General features: G+C 46.8%; 2 protein-coding genes and 1 long non-coding RNA gene across 5 annotated transcripts in view; 2 read left to right on the plus strand and 1 right to left on the minus strand.

Annotated features, from left to right (window-relative positions):
- The window catches only part of PHTF2 (putative homeodomain transcription factor 2), a 63,263-nt gene extending 61,595 nt beyond the window's left edge, over positions 1-1,668 (minus strand). For both annotated transcript variants that reach the window (XM_068189606.1, XM_068189605.1), the window contains exon 1: positions 1,529-1,668. The gene's annotated coding sequence lies outside the window, so the exon portion shown is untranslated. The remainder of the gene's footprint in view (positions 1-1,528) is intronic.
- A 363-nt stretch (positions 1,669-2,031) lies between these two features.
- On the plus strand, positions 2,032-5,997 carry TMEM60 (transmembrane protein 60). 2 transcript variants are annotated; one of them, XM_068189608.1, is made up of 3 exons: positions 2,112-2,181; positions 2,552-2,601; positions 5,374-5,997. In XM_068189608.1, exon 3 carries the CDS (start codon positions 5,416-5,418, stop codon positions 5,818-5,820), a length of 405 nt encoding a protein of 134 aa, XP_068045709.1. In that variant the 5' UTR covers positions 2,112-2,181; positions 2,552-2,601; positions 5,374-5,415; the 3' UTR covers positions 5,821-5,997. The 2 variants fall into 2 exon arrangements, with proteins under 2 accessions (XP_068045708.1, XP_068045709.1); XM_068189607.1 differs by lacking the exon at positions 2,552-2,601 and having other exon boundaries at positions 2,032-2,181; positions 5,374-5,996.
- A 7,495-nt stretch (positions 5,998-13,492) lies between these two features.
- Positions 13,493-18,859, plus strand: LOC137473708 (uncharacterized). The gene is made up of 2 exons (XR_010998949.1): positions 13,493-14,642; positions 17,743-18,859. It is a non-coding gene; the product is annotated as an uncharacterized lncRNA (long non-coding RNA).
- The last annotated feature ends 1,186 nt before the right edge of the window (positions 18,860-20,045 follow it).

Below are 20,045 nucleotides of genomic sequence, written 5' to 3' on the forward strand. Positions count from 1 at the left end.
GCCAAGCACTAACGTATGTAACAGAAATACATCCTTCTGCTGCTTACTGACCACTCCAAGTGCAGCTGAAGATGCACTTCTCCCTGATAAAACAGATACCACCATCTGTTTAACACCACCAACAGGAAGATATAAGCAGACAAATTACTGATGACACACCGTCCCTAGTCTCATTCCTATTAGAGAACTCGTGTCTCCAAACTGTAAGGCAAGCTGTATTTTCTGTAGGAGCATTTCATCACAAAGAATTTCAGAACATTAATTAAAATACTTTCAACAAGTCAGGTTTTCCAATTAATTACTTTTTCCAGTTAATTACATGACAGATGGGTAAGACACTGGCAAATTTGGAACAAAATGCAAGATTCGGCAGCATTACTTTTCAAGTGACCAGTAACATGTAAAAGCAGTAAAAGGCAAAATACCAGGCACAGAGCTTAACGCTATGGAATCAAAGTTTCACTGAATCTGATACAGCTGAGAAACACGCACTTAGAGGCTAGGGTATGAGAAACAGAAGTAAAAGTAACAAACACCTGCACAGTTCTAGCACCGTGGGATAAATTTTCCTCAGTTCCTTTTTTTCTCACAGAAACGACAGCAAATAAAACACCAAGAAAATGAATGTGACGGCATACATTTTGAGTAATGAGAAGTTCCCTAACATTTTGATTCCCAAACGAAAAACCAAGGATAAGCTGGAGTCCGGTTGCCACTGTTTTAGGGTGGAAAGGTGGGGGGGGGGGGGGGGTGGAAGGGTAAAGAAAACATTAACGCATGTTAAACACAAGAATACACGAGACGAGGTCACAGAAGAACATGAAGATGCTGAAATTCAGGACCTCCAAAGGTAAGCAGAAACGACGTTCTATCACCCGACACAGGCACTGAGGCAGCTCACGGCACGTTCAAGCAGCTCAGCGGGGAGAAGGTGCCTCACAGCAGAGCCGGAGCGGGCAGGCAGAGCCCCAAGCACGGCAAGGGCCCCGGACCGTACCTGCACCTCTGCCGCCCGCACCGACGCCGGCGGCGGAGAACGCGGCAGCCCCGACGCCGACGGCTCCGGGACGGCGCGGCCGCTGCCCGGCCAGACCCGATGCGGGTCCGCGGCGCTGCGGGCAGGGGCCGCTCCGAGTCGCGCTCGGACCCCCGCCCCAGCGGCGCCGGCACAGCGCCGGCTCCCGCCGGAGGGAACCGCGGCGCCGCGGAGGCCGCGGGCCGACCGCCCTCGCCCCGGCCGGGACTCCCCCGGGGGAGGTGGGGGGCGGCAGCCGCCCCGCTCCCGCCGACCGGCCAGGGGAGCCGCGGCAGCCCCGCCGGTGATGTGCGCCCCGCGCCTCCGCCACGCCGTCCGCTAGCAGCGAGAGAGCACCAGCGCCTGGCCCCAGCCGGCCCCCCGCGCCCCGGTCGGCCCCTTCCCCAGCCGCGCGGGGAACGCGACGCCCCGGTTCTCCCCCCGCTGCTACCCCGGCGGGGCGGGAATGCCCCCGGGTGCCGGAGCCCCCCCTCCCCCCCGCCACCATCTCACCGTTCGCCGGTGCCGCGGGGCAGCGCGCGCCGCACGCAACGGCGGCGGGAGCGCGAGGCGGCGGCGGGAAGGCGCGCGCGAGGCAACAGCTGGCGGGGGAAGCGGGAAGGGGGGAGCGGCGCGCGCGTCCAGGCGGCAGCGGCGGCAGCAACAGCGCGCCACCCGCGCGCGCCGCCGGGCCGGGGGCGGGGCCAGCGCGGGCCGGCAGCCAGCGGCGGCCCCTCCGCCTCCGGGGGCGGGGCCCAGGCGTAACTGGCGGCGGCGCAGCCCAACGGGAGCGCGAGGGAGGCGGGGCTGCGCTTGACGGACAGGCGGCGGGGTGGAGGCGGAGCCGCTGTGACAGACAGCCCCGCGCACCAATTGGCCGCGGGGGCGGGGCTCCAGGCTGACCACCCTCCCCTTCCCCCCCCCCCCGCCCGAGCTCGAGGGGCGTCACCAACGGCTGGGGGAGGAAGGCGGGATTAACTTGAGCGACGTTGCCGTGACCCAATGAGAATGGAGGGCGGCGGGACGCGCGTCCCCGCTGGCCAATAGCAGGCGCGGGGCGGGTGAGGGAGGCGCGCGGTTCCCCGAGGCGGAGCGGGAGGGGAGGGCCCCGCGCCCCCTCAGCTGAGCGCGGGCCCCGCGGACCGGGGGATGCGCCGGGATCTCCGGTAGGTGACGGGTAACGAGGGACCTCCGGCACGGCCGGGGAAGCGGGGCCTGGCGGGGCAAGGCCGTGAGGCCGAGGGAGGGGCCGAGTTTGTGAATACAAAGCTGTGTTTAAATGGGGTTTTAAACTGGGCCTACCGCAGTTATTTCTTTCGAAGTGTTAAATTACGATTCCATACGATCGGAATAAGCTCTAAAACGATATTTAATCGAACTAGTGTTCTGTTTAATATGGTTTCACCATAATACGAATTTCAGGACTTTTTTAGGCGATGCTCAAGGTTTAAATCTAAATGTATAGGTTCATGTATTACTACTGAGTTGAGTGCCATGCGTAAGTTGCCCTCCTCTTTATTTTTTTCTCCTAAACAGGACAGAATTAATTATCATAATATCCTCGTTATGCAGATCATCCCACCAAGGTCAGTGATGCTCCTTGGATAGTTTCTCCTCACCGAAAATTTTCACTCTAATTATGTAGGTCCTTTAATAGGAGTCAAGAGCTTTTTTATTTTCACACTGACATCCATCAGCGTTCTCACTGAAGAGCCAGTTCAGACCTGTCGCACAGCTGCATCCTTCTCCCAGTGTCACCCCTCTTGCTGGGATAGCTGGGCTCTAGCAAAGAATCTGCCCATCATCTTTCTTTCATCTTGAGATAATCAAATGCTCCATGTAATCAAACCCTTCGTTGTTATGTCAGCTCTATATCCAGCTCTCAACCGTCAAAATCTGGTAGCTTTCTTTACTTGGACTCTAAGATCTCAAAAGTACACTTGGATTTTCTTGAGTTTTCATCTCAAAATGCCTCTAAAACTGACTGCAGTCCTGCCCATTTTGGCAGTAGCTTCTATTACTTCAGAGAAAGGCAGTGTAACTTTTTCCCATGCTGAATTTTCTGCCTGTTTTTTCCAATTGTTGCACAGTGGTTCTTAGCAAACTGAAAGTATTTTCAAGTGAACAACCTTCAAATTGAATAGCCCCATGTAATACATCTTCAGTAGCTTTGTGTTTCCTCTGGAGACAGGTGATAGCACCTTCTTTGAGTATCTGATAACCTGATACTTCTAAGAGTGTTGAGTTTCTTTTCTCCTTTCAGACCCAAGTTTCCAGTCTTTTCTGCTTGGTTTCTGCTTTCTCCAGTTTGCTAATATGAGAGTCTCCTTCTTGTAGTGTTTGCAGCATTGATTTCCAAAACTGTTTTTAAAAACATTCTCATGAAAAGAATGTTGAAACTTTATTTTAGATCATGACTCCTCACTTTAGCCACAGACTTCCACTTGAGAATATTGGAAGTGTTTTCAAAACACTGTAAATGCTTTAGGCCAGACGTAGTAATTGTTCTGTAATCCCCTGCCGGCTGTTTTAGGTTTGTTTCTGTAACAAGAGCAAAACAATACTATCTAAACCTCCTCCATTTTTTTTGTCCCCTTAACTCTTGAGTGCTGTTTCTGAGCTTCCCCAACAAAGAGAAGGGTAGGGGGTCTTGGTTCCACCCTCAAGAACCGGCTTTAACCAGACCTTTGGTGGTCTGAGCAGAAGTGAGACTGTGAAAAGCAAAACTACAAAATCCTACTTTAAACTTTCTTTTTTTTTTCTAGTTCAGTTCAAGGAACTGGCCTGCTTTGGACACAAGTGTCAGCCCCAAAACAAAGAGGGGATGGACTGACTACAACTACAATTTAGACTATTTTAGGGAAAACTGGATCTTCTTACAAGAAATCTTACTGCTATCCACTAAATCAAACTTCAAACCCAGATTGAACAAAATAGTAGATCTGTTTGTTGAACTATGTATCAGAAGATGCAAATTTAAACTGTAGGATGATTTTAGTGATGTACAAAATTGTTATCCCCTCACTGTAAAGTAGCAGGTCATCTCATAACCAGTTGAGACAGCAACATTTATTTCCCTCCTTCTAGCAGCAAATCATATCTGAGCACAGAATCTGCCCAACTTCCTAATCTGGCAAAAAACTATCCCAGTTAAAAAAAAAAGGGTGGCAGTAGATTTCTGTTTGTTGGGTGAGTTCAGCAGCCATAATCAGGTGATGCTGTGTGCCTTGGTAATAACACACAGGAAGCAGCAGCAGCTTCTGGGCACAGGCACTTGGGGCACAGAGTTGAAGCAGCTCTTGTCCTTCCCTCAGCATCTGGTGCTGAGGATTCAATGCTTCAGAGCACAACATCACACTTTCAGTAATTCAAATATTTTTGTAGTCTGGAACAAATCAAAGCTCATTTTCTTATTTCAGGTGAAAGACTATTTGTGTTCCAAAGAGAAATAGTAAAATTTTTAACTCAATTTTTTTAAAATAATTAAAATACCTACTTCAGCACCATTTCAAAGGTAAAAAATTTTCATTTTTGTAGCATGAAATCATCTACAGGAAGATTGCAGTCCTTCACAGTTCTGTTTTTTACTCTTGTAGTGAAAGGCTTTTGACAGATGCAGTGGTAAAAACTATCCTGTTAGGATTTTAAAAACTTCACTTTCATGACTGTAGTGGCAGATGCATTTGTCTTGTTTTTCTTTCGTCATGACTACAGAGAAATTTAAATATCCTACCCAGCCAATAAACCTGTCAGCCAGTGTCTGAAATACTTGAGACACCTGCCAAAAAGCAAACGTTATCTGTAGCTTTTAGTAATTTCAAGGTTGCTGGCTGACAGAAAGCTGGGCAGTGCTCACTGGCTCAGTTTGAGCCCAGATCACTTCAGCTGCAGCTCTGCAAATTGCAGGATCCCTCCGAGGGTTTTTGTGCTCCTTTGTGCTGGTTCACGTTTTACTGTGGTTATTTTGTTACAGAGAGAGCACTGTTATGTTTTGTTTTCAAGTATTAGCTGTGAGTGCCTCACTTACTGGTGGAAAATGGATCTAAATACATTCTTAGCATTCAAAAATCCCTAAATGAGTCTGACAGCTTGTTTGGGATTAAAGTACAGTTTGTTTCACAGAACAAATTTAGAATAAGGCAGTTACACAGCTGACTTAGGGCACTCCAAGGGAATGGTGGACTGGAACAAACACTGTTCAGCTGAGCATGGTAATTATGAAAGTGCTAGGAAGCAGTATGTGGGTGAGGTTAGGAATGGGAAAGCAAGAGCAAGGAATTGGTTTCCTTTATAGAATATGCCTAATGGTGGTGTAGTGCCATCTTTTGATGCCTTCCCTCCCCCTTTTGTTTTGTTAGGTTGCTGCTGACAGCGAAGGCCTTCCTCTCAAAGCTGTTTAAATGAGAATGTCCCTGGCGCAAAGAGTTCTGCTGACATGGCTTTTTACCTTACTCTTCCTGATCATGCTGGTGCTGAAGTTGGATGAGAAAGCACCGTGGAACTGGTTCCTCATTTTTATTCCAGTGTGGATATTTGACACAATTCTTCTAGTTATGTTAACTGTAAAAATGGCTGGACGCTGCAAGTCTGGCTTTGACCCTCGCAATGGCTCCCAGAACATGAAGAAGAAAGTGTGGTACCTCATTGCAATGCTGCTGAAATTGGCCTTCTGCCTCGCCCTGTGTGCAAAGCTGCAGCACTTCACCACCATGAAACTGGCCTACGTGTTCATCCCTCTCTGGGCCTTGCTGATTGGGGGCATGGTTGAACTTGGATATAATATCTTCTATGTACGAAGAGACTAGGCTATGCCAGGTGGTTTCCAGTGCCAACATTGGCACCAAATTACTAGATTATTATCACTTTGCCACAAATTTGATCTTCAGACTAGAAAGCCAAATGAGTCAAGCTGGAGACTTAAGCTAAAGCAGACTGAAGACTGAAAGTAGACATTGTCGCTGTGCCCACCCTGAAGCCCCCTGGCTTCGCCTGCCCAGCAGAGGCACATTCAGCTGCGAGGGACACTCCCCTGTGTCTCAAGGAGAGTCAAGGAGCGGCTAAGACAGAGCGCTACAGTGTCTGCCGTGTATGGAGGAGAGGCAACGTCCGAGGAGGCAATAAAGGAGCCGACTCAAAGCTGGGAATCAGTCTCAGGTTTAATCCAAGCTCCGAGGAGCTCCGAAGGCCAGAGTATCTGACAGCCGAAAGTGCCTTCGAGGCTTTCACAACATCTTAAGTACCGGGGCGGTAACAAGGGGGAAGGGACACCCATTCACCAATTTGGGGGAGTGGAAGGCAGAAAGACAGACACACAAACCAATGGGGGAAGTTCAAGGGAGAACTTGCCCTGGCCCTCGTCCACTCACTCGACGCCCAAGGTAGAAGATTCTGGGAGAGTTGGATGGGGAGCCGAGTGATGGACAGGGTACCAGGGAGGGGACAGGGGAGTGACTGAGCATTTTCAGGGAGACTGGCATGGAGGGAAAGGGGAGAAAGCTCGAGGAGGTACCATTGGGAGAAAATGGGGGGTGAAGGGGCAAACCATTACAGAACTGTTACAGAAATATAAAAACACAATACAACAAGATATGTTTCATTTTAAAAAGGAAGGAGGGAAAACTTACCAAACAAAACTAAAATTTCAGTTTTTAAAATTGACCCGACCCAGCCCGAGAGTCCCATCTTTTAAAGAGTCCAGTCAGCCAGTCTGAATCTGCAGTCTCTTTCTTAATGTCCTTGACCAGCTGCTGCAGCTGGTCTATTCCTTTATGGGCATCCTCAGCTTTTGATGTTTTATTTGGGGCTGAGGAACGATCCATTCGGTGCTGAGATGGAATGCACTGAGCAGGAGCAGCAGCTGCCGGATGGGGATCAACTTGATGTTCATGCTGGCTGGGCCCAGATCAGCGAAATCTGAAAGGAATCTTATGAAAAAAAAACGTTAGGATAGAGGGAGCAGTTAGGGATTTAAAGAGTGCGGTGTCTCTTCCTCCTCCAGCAAGCAATGGCTACCTGTGCTGTGGTCCCGGACTTGGATACTTTGGGAACGTAAGGTTTCACCCACTTGGAGGGCACCCACTTCAAACCTGAGGGGGTGGACATGCAGGCATATCCCCTCCCCCAGGTTATCATTTTGTAGGGTCCCTCCCTCTCCCACATTTCTGGGTTCTTTACCAAGACAGGTGGACGAGCCTTTAGGCTGGTCTGACTACTTTCCAGAAAATGCCTAGTAATAGGTGGATTCAAGTTTTCGTATGTGCAGTTTAAGACATTGATGGTAAACAGTGCTTTGGGGATTGGTAAACCATATTTGAGGGGATTCCACCTTTATCACCTGTTGCTGATGATGAAGAACCCTTTTTAGGCTCTGGTGGGTTCTCTCCACCACGGCTTGGCCTGTCGGGAAATAGGGGATGCCAATTTTGTGCTCTATTTCCCATTGTTGCAGGAAGCTCCGGAACTCCTTGGACTTGTACACTGGGCTTTTGTCTGTTTTGATGACTTTGGGGACGCCCAGCATGGAGAAGGCCTGCACCAGGTGTCTTTTGGTGTCAGAAACCTTTTCCCCTGTGTGGGCTGAAGCGTAGACTGCACTAGAGAAAGTATCTCCTGAGACATGGACATATTTAAATCTGCCAAATGAACTGGATGTGTGTCACATCCATTTGCCACACTTCACAGCTTTTCAAACCCCTAGGGTCTGTCCCTGAGCTCAGGGAAGAGAGAGAATTTTGTTGGCAGCTGGGATATGTGGCCACAATGGCCCTGGCCTGTTCTCAAGTGATGTGAAACTGACGAACTAGGCCAGGTACATTTTGGTGGAAAAGCTGGTGGCTGATTTTGGCCTGACTGAGCACATCTGGAAATGGGGCCATCTGTACAGGTGCTGCGAGGGCATCAGCTCTTCGATTGCCCTTGGCGATGAACCCTGGCAGGTCAGTGTGTGACCTGACATGCATCACATGAAACGGTTGCTCTCAGTGGGAGACCAATTTTACCAGTTTTGAGAGCAACTCATACATTGCAATGTTGGAGACTTCCTGCAAGATTGCATTCTTTGCTCTGGACACTACACCTGCTACATAGGCCGAATCTGTGACCAAATTAAATGGTTCAGAGAACCTCTCAAAAGCTCTGACAACAGCAGCCAACTCAGCTACCTGAGGTGATCCTTCCACCTCGGCAACATCTGCCTCCCACTGCCGAGTCTGAGGGTCTTTCTAGGTCACGACTGACTTGTGAGATGTTCCTGAAGCGTCTGTAAACACTGTCAGTGCCTTTAGAGGTGTTTTGCTCTGAATAGGTTTTAGTGACAATGTAAGTTGGACATCCAAATAGAAAATTTTGTGGGCCAGTCGATGAATTGAAATTTGACCGGTGTAACTGTCCAATGCAAATTGCAGTGCTTCGTTTTCCTGAAGCAGATGTTCCAACATTACTTTGGATAGATGGCCCGCTTCTAGTTTTAACGGAATGTAGATGCAGTCAAAGTCACACCCTGCCAACTCCCTGATCTGGACCTTTGCTTTCCGGATCAGTTCTACCACCAGCTCTTGTGGCTGTGTCATCCTCTTGGACCTGTTGTGACTGAGGAAGACCCACTCTATGATTGAGAGTGGGTCTCTCTGGTCCCGATCCTTCTTCCCTGCTTGGGTGACCTCCCATTGGAAGATCACCCAGTGGAGGTGTGGCAGCTTACCAAGAATTATGAATTTGAAGGGCAGACCCAGTTGGTAACGGTGGGCCTGCCTGGCATACATCATGTCCTACACTTTCTCCAGTGCGGCCCTCGCTTCCTGGGTAAGGGTCCTAGGAGAACTAGGCTCCTCTCCCCCTTTCAATAAATTGAAAAGGGGGGCTAGGTCTTCAGTGGAAATACCTAGCCAAGGCCTCACCCAGTTCAAAGAGCCATACAGTTGCTGGACATCAGCCAAAGTCTTGATGTTATTCTTGATGGCCAATTTTTGTGGAGCAATGGTCTGCTTCCCGATCTCCAGGCCCAGGTACTTCCAAGGTGGCATCCTCTGAACCTTGATTGTCAGTTACCCATACTTACGTGGGTAAGTATGTCTTCATTTGGGGCACAAACTAAAATGTCATCCATATAATGAAGGATGATGGCATCCTTCACGGCTGCACAGACTGGGGTCAGCAAGGAAGAGATGTACCACTGGCAAATACATGGGCTGTTTTTCATTCCTTGTGGAAATATTTTCCAGTGGTATCTCTTCCTTGGGGCTTCTCAGTTAATGGTGGGAGCCAAGAAGGCGAAGCGTGGGGCATCGTCAGGGTGAAGGGGAATTTGGAAGAAGCAGTTCTTAATGTCAGTCACAGCCAGATTCCAATTTTGGGGGAGCATCGTCGGGGACGGCATCCCTGGTTGGAGAGAGCCCATGTCTTCTATTACATTGTTGATTTGATGGAGGTCATGGAGGAGCCGCCATTCGTCTTTGCCTGGTTTTTTAATTACAAAGACGGAGGAATTCCAGGGAGATGTTGTTTCCTGGATATTCCCCTTTTTTAGCTGCTCGTCGACGAGCTCCTTGAGCACCTTTAATTTTTGTTTATTGAGCGGCCACTGCTCTACCCACACTGGTGAATGTGTTTTCCAATAGAGTTTCTGGGTAGTGCGCTTTTCAGTGACTGCTGCCTGAAAAACCTGGGGGGTCTCTGGGATGTTAGTTCTGACCCCCCACTGGGCCATCAGGTCTCTCCCCCACAAGGGTTCTGTAAACTCTAAAACGAATGGGCGTACAGAGGCCAATCGCCCATTCGGCCCCTCAGTTTGGACAACACCCTTTGACTGTTTTGCTCATTGAATGCCCCTAACACCTTGTACGTGTCCAGCCACGTCCTGCAACCCCCAATGTGACGGCCATTCTCGGGAGGGAATGACAGTCACATCTGCTCCCATGTCTAGGAGTCTAGCTAAGGTTTTGCACCCCCCCCCACCCCAGTGCAATCCACATGAGATCTTTGGTTTTTCGGCCCCCAGTACCTGAGTCCAGGCGATGGTATGATATGTGTTTTTCCTCTGTTCCTGGTTCCACGAAGGCTTAGGCACTGGCATGGCCTGGGCGATGACTTGGCCTTTGGGCAGGTACGCTGGTGGGTGAGTACAATGCAGCCAAAGGACAAGTTTCCCCGGGCCTGATGTCACAAGACCCGGCAGGATGTGAATATCTAGAGGTGTGTATTTGGTGTCCCCAAGGATGACATATTTACTACGGTTGTCTCCCCAGTACCAGGTTCCTTGGGGTTCACAGACACGAAATACCACTTAGTATTACGAAGATGGAGGGGCTCTGTCAGAGCCAACCTGAAAGGCACATTTTGAGAATCAGTGGTTAAAACAGGTCTTGGTTGGTATGGGTGAGTCAAGTCCGGTGAAGAAGCAATGTTGATGTTTGGGTTCCCCTGCCCCCGCAGATGTTCTTGGCCCACTTCATTTCTACCATCGTGCAGGGAGGGACTGTGCTTAGTTTCTAGTTTTTTGATGGCCCTCCTTCGGAGGCAACCTTTTGTTTTTGTTGGGCCTTCCAGAAGTTAAGAAACTGTTGCCTCAATGGGCAGTTGTGCATCCAGTGCCCTGGATCCCTGCAAAGATGACATCGCGGGTCTGCTGGGGGAGGTCTCTTAATATCCGTGGAGTGCACGGCGGCTGGCTGCTGGATGGCAGGTCAGGGACGTCGACAGCCGTCACCCTCCTCCGTTCCCTCTGTTTGTGGTGTTGATCAGCGGATGTGATTGTGACCTTCCTCGAGCACACTTCTAGCATGGACTGCAGGGTCGGCGGTGGGTCGAGGGGCAGGCTCAGGATTGCGGCTTTACACTTTTCGTTGGCATTTTGCCGAGCGATCTCCGTAAGGATTCCCTGCCGCACTCCCGGGTCCTGTACTTGAAGGTCCACCGCCCCTGCTAAGTCGCTCAACGAACTTAAGGAAAGACTCAAAGGGAAATTGAGTTATAGACAGGTAATTATCAATGGGGACGTCTGGGCACATCCCAAAAAACGCCTTTTCTGCCGCCTTCACGCTCTCCTGGAGAGCCTCCCTAGGTATTTTTGCGGCTTGTTTTTCCCCCTCCCGGCAAAGGTGATCAATGGACAACAACAACTCGTTATCATCTACCACTATGTTAGGGTCAGCCCATAGTGCTGGTAAAGCGGACCGTGCTTTCTTTTTCCATGCTACCTCCCATATTAAAAACTTTGTTGAGGATAGGAAGCACAAGAAAAGTATACGGAGATCAGCAGGAGTTAAGACATTTCCCGAAAGAGTGGCCTTCAACAGTCCCTTGAAATATTCGCCGTCCCTACCAAAACTTTTTTGAGCTTTGCAGAGCTCTTTGTTGGTCTGGTAGTCAAGTGGGGACCATTGGGGCCAGGGTGCCCCCCCATCTTCCCAGGGATATAGGTGACTGGAGCAGCGGCGAGAGCAGGGATAGAATCAGGGTTCTGGTTCCCAGGCCCCCGCCTGCCCCCGCCCCACCCTGGAAGCCCGAGCGTGGGAACTGGGGGAGGGGTCATGGGAACCATGGGAAAAAAGGATGATGTAAGAGGGGGTGTGGCTAGGACACGGGGAGGAGAGACATGACTGACACATCCCAGAGTGGGCGGAACTGGGGGGGTGTGGTTTGGGGGGAGATGGGAGGAGCTGGAAGGGAAGGTGGGTTGCCAGAAAGAGGGGAGGAGTCAGGAGACAGGAAGGGGTTGGTTGATGGGCAGAAGGGGTTTAGGGGAGGAGTGGGAAGAAGAAGGGCATGTAGTGGGAACTGCCACATGGTGTCCACCATTTTTCGCTTCAGGGGAGACTTCTTGAGGGAAGGTAGGGTCTGAGATACTAAAATGAACGATGGACTTTTGGGATGGGGCTGTACAATGTGGAGAAGTGGGGGAACAGGAAAGATCCCGAGCAGTCTGGCCAGGACTGCTCGGGCGGGAGCCTCGGGGATTCTGTGGGGAACCAGGGAGACGAAGGCAGCCCTGCGGCTCTTGCTGGGCTGTTCCCTTTAGGATTCCCAGTTTGGGTCAGATGGGGGAGGGAAGAGGGGTAGGACAGGGAGAACTGGGGTAGAGTTTGCTCCTGTATGGCTGTTCCTGCATTTTAGAAGAGGCTCTTAAAGTACTTTTAATTTTCATGGCTAGGAAAGTGAACCTAGAAAGGGAGGAATCCCCTAGCCACTACAACTCACTATCTGCTAGATCCCAAAACTCCAAATTATGAATTTGGTTGGCCGAAACATTAGAAAAATGCAGGAACAACCACTGAACAAACTCTTTAAATTCTTTTTTATGAAATGGAATCCCATTCTTAAAAAGGACACCCACAACATGGTAATAGATTCCCTTTTCCGAGACAGAAAGCTGAGCACCCATCGTGGCTCCCATGAGCACCCATGTTAAATCTGTTTCTTAAAACCACACTACTCAGGGAAAAAGGAAAAAGGAAACTCCTGCTGCTGGCCGCCTGCTGAAAGGTGCTGCGCAGCAAAATAACAGCTACTATAGTAGTGAAAATCCTCCAGAGAGGGAAAAAAGTTGTCTCCCTTCCCAGAAACATGCAGGCAAAGAGAGTACCGAAGAAAAGCAAAGAAAACTCCCCACCCCACCGGGAGGGAGAACAAAGGAGGGAGAGAAGATACCACTCCGAGGCTGGCAGCAGGAAAAGTCCTGAGTAGTGCTCTCCTCGTGGAACTGACCATGCGGTGCTCTGTGGCTACCAGTTCCTTCCCCAGGAGCGCTACCCACCAAAAAGGGGTCTGCTACTACTGGGGTAGCATGCTGGCCATGAGACAGAGTCCAAACGCTGCTGCAGAATAAATCCACCAGGACGTCTTGCCATCTCCTCCGTGGGGTCTGGCGATATCCTCAGCCCCATGTTGGATGCCAAGCTGCTGCCATGCCCACCCTGAAGCCCCCTGGCTTCGCCTGCCCAGCAGAGGCACGCTCAGCTGCAGGGGACACTCCCCTGTCTCAAGGAGAGTCAAGGAGCGGCTAAGACAGAGCACTACAGTGTCTGCCGTGTATGGAGGAGAGGCAACGTCCGAGGAGGCAATAAAGGAGCCGACTCAAAGCTGGGGAATCAGTCTCAGGTTTAATTCGAGGCTTTCGCAACATCTTAAGTACCGGGGTGGTAACAAGGGGGAAGGGACACCCATTCACCAATTTGGGGGAGTGGAAGGCAGAAAGACAGACACACAAACCAATGGGGGAAGTTCAAGGGAGAACTTGCCCTGGCCCTCGTCCACTCACTCGACGCCCAAGGTAAAAGATTCTGGGAGAGTTGGATGGGGAGCCGAGTGATGGACAGGGTACCAGGGAGGGGACAGGGGAGTGACTGAGCATTTTCAGGGAGACTGGCCTGGAGGGAAAGGCGGGAAAGCTCGGGGTGGAACTACCAGATGAAAATGGGGGGTGAAGGGGCAAACCATTACAGAACTGTTACAGAAATATAAAAACACAATACAACAAGACATGTTTCATTTTTTTTATTTTAAAACTCACATATGCTCTTGTAAATAAAAGTATTTGTTCAATATAAGCTGTTCTAATATGATTACTGTTATTTGTTACATGGAATAAGACACGGGTTCTTCACGTGCAGGTAGAAGACCTTGTCAAAGAATCCACAAATGTTCTACACAGAGTATTCAGCACATTGAGTCGTCCTTGGAAAGAGGACTAACATTTTCTGCTACTTACGCTGTAAGTCAACAAATAACCAGTTAACAGTAATTTCCATAAGGAGCTACATTTACTTTAAAAATCAGTTACAATTGACAGCAGCCAAATAAGAGCAAGAAGAGAAATAAAGTAATATACCTTTCCATTTTTTGGACAGTGAGATTCCTTTACCACTGTAAAAATAAGCGGTTCTCTAAGCTGCTGAAACAGCCCATAACCAATATGTTAGCCTTAGGGAACACAGTTGGTAGTTGAGCTGTGCCAGCAGTCCTGAGATCTGGAGAAGAGGGAGACAATGGTGATTCTTTTCCAAGTGAGAAATCACCAGTGTTGCAAGAGACTGAAAATACAGGGTGCGTTCAATACTGCAGTTGTACTTGCCCAAAGTGGTACTTGAACAAGGCAGTTTTTAATACCCGAGGATATGAAATTTTTGGGGGTGAAGCCTTGGCTTCATGGAGCACTGGCAAACTCAAATGTGTGGAAATTACCTTTTTCAGGTAACAAGTGAATAGGACTTCAGGGAAGAACTGGAACTACAAGTGTATTTTGTGGAATGAAGTGCTCTTTCAGGAGATACAGTAACACCAAATTCAAATGTAGCAGTTTTCTGGGACACTATACTGAATGCAAACTGAAAGTACTGATCCATTTACACTTCCTAGAGACAAAAGAATGTTAAGTGAATGAAAAACAGTCTAGGGTAACAGGACATACCTAGACAAGTGTCTCACTAATAAAATTTTAAGTATGTACATTCAACTATACTTGTCTGTGGAAAAAAAGTCTTCCTGAAGTGTTTGGGTTTACTCTTGCTGTTTCATCACACAGATGTGGGTAAAAATACAGAGGAACCATATTGTGGGAGACTGCTGAAAGAGCTTTATCTAAGAAAACAACATGTTCCATTCTAAGGCAATGAATCACAAGTCAGAGTATCAGGTAACAAATGGTTTATAAAATTAATTTAAGTCATATTTATTTCTGAGTGGTTGACTGTCCTACCTTGCTAAAAGAGAAACCAGGAAAAGACAGAGACAAAAGAATTCTAAATCATAGTTTTTGTTATAAAATGTAAAATATTTATAAACCCTTTATTTTTATTATAACTCATTGACTTTTACTAAGCAAACCCACGTACCCAGCCCCAAGATATGTACATCAGGTCATTCATGGGGAGTGCTTAGCAGGAACAGTTGTTTGTAGGAGGTATATCTGTGCATTGTGTAGTACTGAAAAATACTTAATGGAAGGACCTTGATCTGTGTTTGAGACTTTTTCTCCATTCATGTGAGGTTCCTGTGGAGAGCTGACTTCCTTCAGTCTTGAGTGATTTTTCAAGTAAAATTAGCACTAGTGATTAGGATGACCTGTGGGGAGGGGTACATTAATCTCAGAACATGCTCTTAGACCTGCTGGCTACAGGAGCTGTGAGAGTGAGCACACACAGGTGCCACAGGTACCCGTGTGTGGGGTGGAGAGAACAGGGTACTCATGTTGGGGTGGAGAGAACAGGGGACTCTGTGTGGGGTGGAGAGAACAGTGTACCCATGTGTGGGGTGGAGAGAACAGGGGACTGTGTGTGGGGTGGAGAGAACAGTGTACCCGTGTGTGGGGTGGAGAGAACAGGGTACTCATGTTGGGGTGGAGAGAACAGGGTACCTGTGTGTGGGGTGGGGAGAACAGGGGACTGTGTGTGGGGTGGGGAGAACAGGGGACTGTGTGTGGGGTGGGGAGAACAGGGGACTGTGTGTGGGGTGGAGAGAACAGTGTACCCGTGTGTGGGGTGGGGAGAACAGGGTACTCATGTTGGGGTGGAGAGAACAGGGGACTGTGTGTGGGGTGGAGAGAACAAGGTACTCATGTTGGGGTGGAGAGAACAGGGGACTGTGTGTGGGGTCGGGAGAAAACAGGCTTCATCTGCACATCCCACTTGGTTCTGTTCTGCAAACAGGAACCTGGGCCATGGAGCCCCTGCCTGGAATGGAATGCCACTCCATGGCAGGCAATCTAGACCTTGTGCATTTGTTATAGCTACTTTCAAAATTTATGAAGAGTATCTAAAGCCCTATCCTCCAATTCAGGTAAACTTTGATGACCCACGTAACAAGCAGTGATACAAGTGTGTAACAAGCATTCAAACACCTCAGACAAGATGATTTTATCTCCACACACACTTACCTGTGGCAGGTATGGGACCAAGCATAAAATAACACCCATAGTTCTTTCCCATCTGATGATTCTGGAAGAATAAAATTCTGAACCCCCTTGTTCAGAGGGTGCCAGAACAGCCCCATGCTTGCTCAGGAGAGCAGAGCAGCTTTTCTCAGCCGAGCTGATGATGGTAATTGATTGTTATGACATAAAACAAAAGATGGAAGAACAAGAACTGGCTTCATTGAACTTGGTGTATTATTAGCAAGATAGGCTGTGAATGGTGACTCTGCCCTCTTAATAAACCCTTTCTCTTCCACAGATGTAATAATTATCTGAAAGTTTGGCATCTCTAATTAACTAGAATCACACACTGTCCTTACAAATCTCCTTTTAATTGTTGCCTCTAATTCAATAGTAAAATATAGCAATTTCAGTTTTGGTTGTGGGTTTGGCTTTTTTTTAAAAAAAAAGGTTTACAAACTTTGAAATAAATGATTTGGAAAGCTGAAGCAGATGCTACTTGCTGGTGTCATACCAAGTTCCAATTTCCTTGTCTTACAGGGAAATTTGGACGAAAGCATATCCCTTTTGAGAATTTTGTATCGTATTTAACTGACCTGAACAGTGCTGAGATCTTTGTGCACACATCTCTACCTCATCAGAACTTCACTCAGAAGGATCTGTGATACAAAGTACACTATAGCCCACTGTGACCTTTCCAGAAACAGCTGCAGGAATTAATTACATCTGTTCATATTTATGCTGTTCTCAATGGTGCTGATCACAGTTTAGAAGTGGAACCAATGCTCCTCACACATTTTTCTAAATTTACCAACTGATCTTCAGTAACAGGATAAAACAAGTGAAAAGTGAATTTGCTGAAGGTGGCAGGGAAAAGGAGAGCTCCATGCTGAGATGGCTCACACTGATTTGCCATAAAAAAGGCACAAGGATGTTGTCTCAGCTCCCTGCAGCAGCTGATGGGGGGCAAAGGAGAGAACTTGGCCTTCGGCAGCTTTGTTTTAAACTGCAATTCAAAAGCTTGTTGAACCGAATGGAAGTATTTCTCTGTACTGATGATATATACTGGATGTGGAGAGATACATTCCACATAATTTCTCTCTTTCCATCATTTATACAAGTTTGAACACTTCAGCATGCACTGCAGGCAAGTATCTGCTTTTGTCTGATTACAGAAAATCATTAACACGTGTGAAAGGTCATGAAACGGAAATTTTCAATTGCCAATTCATACTGATTTTCTTGATTTGTCACCATTTTAGAACAGTATCCAGTTTTGTGTTCTTTTTATACTTGAAAAATGCAGTTATGTGACCATGTGCATCCCCACCTATAACAAAGTTTAACCTGAATGCTCTGAGAACATGTGCAGACACACACAAAATGCACTGCGAGGCACAGAGGGCAATATCAAAGTCTGGACTAGCACAGGACAGGGGTACACAACCATTTGAGAGATATATTATCAGTATTATTTTCTGACACATCTGCATCATAGTACAGAAACAAAATGTTTGCCTAACCTCATGAAAATATTCTTAGTTCCACAGTGTAAAAAGTTGGGCAACACAAAGTGGAATTGAAAGTGAAAATTATGAGAATCCCAGAAACTCAGAATTTTAAGATCAGGTGTTCCTTATTTTAACATCAATATGATTTTGGGAAAATATAACATGGCTTTTCAGTAATAAAGCTCCTGGATAACTGCATCCTCAGAAATAAGTTGTTTGAATTTACTAGCATGGAAAACAGTGCTATCATGTAACACATTATGCTTTTCTATTAGGATTGCAGTAAAAACAACTATGCTGAGTTGTGAAAAGAACATTTGCACCTTTTCACTATAACTTTACTGTTTTTTAAGGTTTTGATGGAGTTCATCTCCCATATGAGCCTTGTAGACCTGAATGGGCCTGGGTATCAACTTACTGCTGAAAAGCATCAGGCTGTGAGGACTAAGGCAACTTAAGGAATCTCTGCAGCTGGACCACTGGAGTACTGTTCAACATAAAGTCTGCATTTTCTCCTTGGACTTGTACTGAAGTGGGATAAAGAATAGGAAAATCTGCAACTCAATGACACCATTCCCTCTGATCTGCCTTTCCTAACAAAGCCAACATCCCAAGCAGACAAATATAAGAAAAGTCTCCCTACAGTGCAGAACAACACCCTAAGAGCAAGAAACAGGAAAGCAATGAGAATGTGAGCTTAGCTCATCTGCCTTAATTTTTATCTCAGTGTTCCTTCTGAAGTTCATGAAAAATCACCTCTTAAAAGTTGTTTTTTAATCTAAAAATTCCATTTCTGTGATTAACTAAAACTCTCAATTGCTTCAGTTCACATTGGCAAGTACCTGAGTGTTACTCTTCCATGCTAAGAATAAAGATTTAGCAGCCTTATGTTACATAGTCTCCCACACACAGGTCTAATTCTCAAAATTTTCATCTCCAGACACCAGGAACAGATTTCTCTTCTAACTGCCCCACTTTGTCTCAACACAACCAGATGAAAAGCTTCCATAAAAAGCACAGTCCTTAGAACACAGGCCTGAGCTGCACCCAACATGGCACCATCATTCCAGTGGATGGCAAATTAAATGATAAAACATAGTATTAAAATAGCTATTGAAAAATCAAACTTGATAAAAATAGAAGTTTAAACTGCTGTTTTAATCAATGTTTGTATCAGGTAACTGTACACCAAATATTAAAGGACTATTTAGGACTAACGGCCTCATCAGTAGGCTCATCTATCAGCATGACCAGAACAAGAGAAGATCAATGTTTAGCTGGCACTCAAGTACAGCACGGCTTCAAAGCAGAGATCATATCAGCATCAAAGCACAGAGAAAAACAGTGGTTAGAATATAATACACTAAATTTCTAACGTTAGTATCCCTGATGATTCTAACAGAAACAGCAACCTAAATATTGTGAAGTCAATCACTGATTCTGAACAGAACACAAAATAACTTGCAGTTTTAAGAAAAATGAAATGAGTGACTGATGAGAATCAGTTCCCCAAATATTCCCACGTATGCTGCAAATTCAGTGGGATCTGCACAAAATACCAGTAACTTCTATACAATTTTAAAGTGCATTTCATCTGTTTAAGAAAGTAATAAAATATCAGCTGAACACAGTGACTCATAATCAAATCAAACATTCTTGACAGTCATTCACAGCAAAGCACAAAGCAGTGAAAATTTGTCCTTTCCATTTCCAGCTTGGATACATCCTGGTAAGGTACAGGCGCTGCGCTGCCTAAACACAAGGCTCTCTACATACCTGACCACTACAAGAAAATAAATAAAATGACACTTGAGAAGCTTGAGGAGTTCTTTGATCTCTTGATCAGAATCAGTACAGCTTTCAGCCTAGCAGGGTCACGTGGCAGTGTACTATCTCCCAACAGTTCATTCTGCCAATGAACAAGGAAAAATGATGGATTTATTTTGGTCAATTCAGCATCTTATTCACATGCAGATACTAAAGAACAGTCATTTTGATAAATGAATACCAGTCTTGTATTTCTTGGAAGACTTACTCAATTTTCCAAATCTGTAATGTTCAGATTGCCTTCACAGCATTCTACAATTTCAGATTTCCATTTCCTACATCTTTTGCAATTCCACCTTATTTACTGTGCACATGTATATCCACTTAAAAATCAACTTTATTTATCACCAAGGAATTCTTTCAAAGATGAAGAATTAAATCATCACCCTCTAAAATAACACTTTATTTCTAATACTAGATAGAGTTAATATTTCAGTTAAAGTAGTATTGAAATATTCGCTATAGTACCAAGGAAGGGAAAATCTGCATGCCAGCAGTACCTGTAATGAAAATGTTCTTTCAGAGTCAATTTTCAGGCATTTGGAGGGCTGGGGGTGACACAACACTGAGTAACACTTGTATGTAACACATGAAGTCAGTTGCTAGTGAAATGCAAAAGATCCAGTAACATTAAAAGAAAAAAAAAAAAAAGTAGCGACCCCCTTGAAAGCTCTTTTAGAAACTGTAACAATGCAATTTTTTGCTACCCAAAAATATGTACCAGGATCTAGGAAAACATCTAGTTTTCTGCACATCATGTTATTAACTGGAACACCACTGCACGTGCAGGCAGATAGGAACAGCACCAGTGGCGTCGGGCAGCTCTCCC

The sequence above is a fragment of the Anomalospiza imberbis genome, chromosome 5 (genome assembly GCF_031753505.1).
Source record: "Anomalospiza imberbis isolate Cuckoo-Finch-1a 21T00152 chromosome 5, ASM3175350v1, whole genome shotgun sequence".
Classification (NCBI taxonomy): domain Eukaryota; kingdom Metazoa; phylum Chordata; class Aves; order Passeriformes; family Viduidae; genus Anomalospiza; species Anomalospiza imberbis.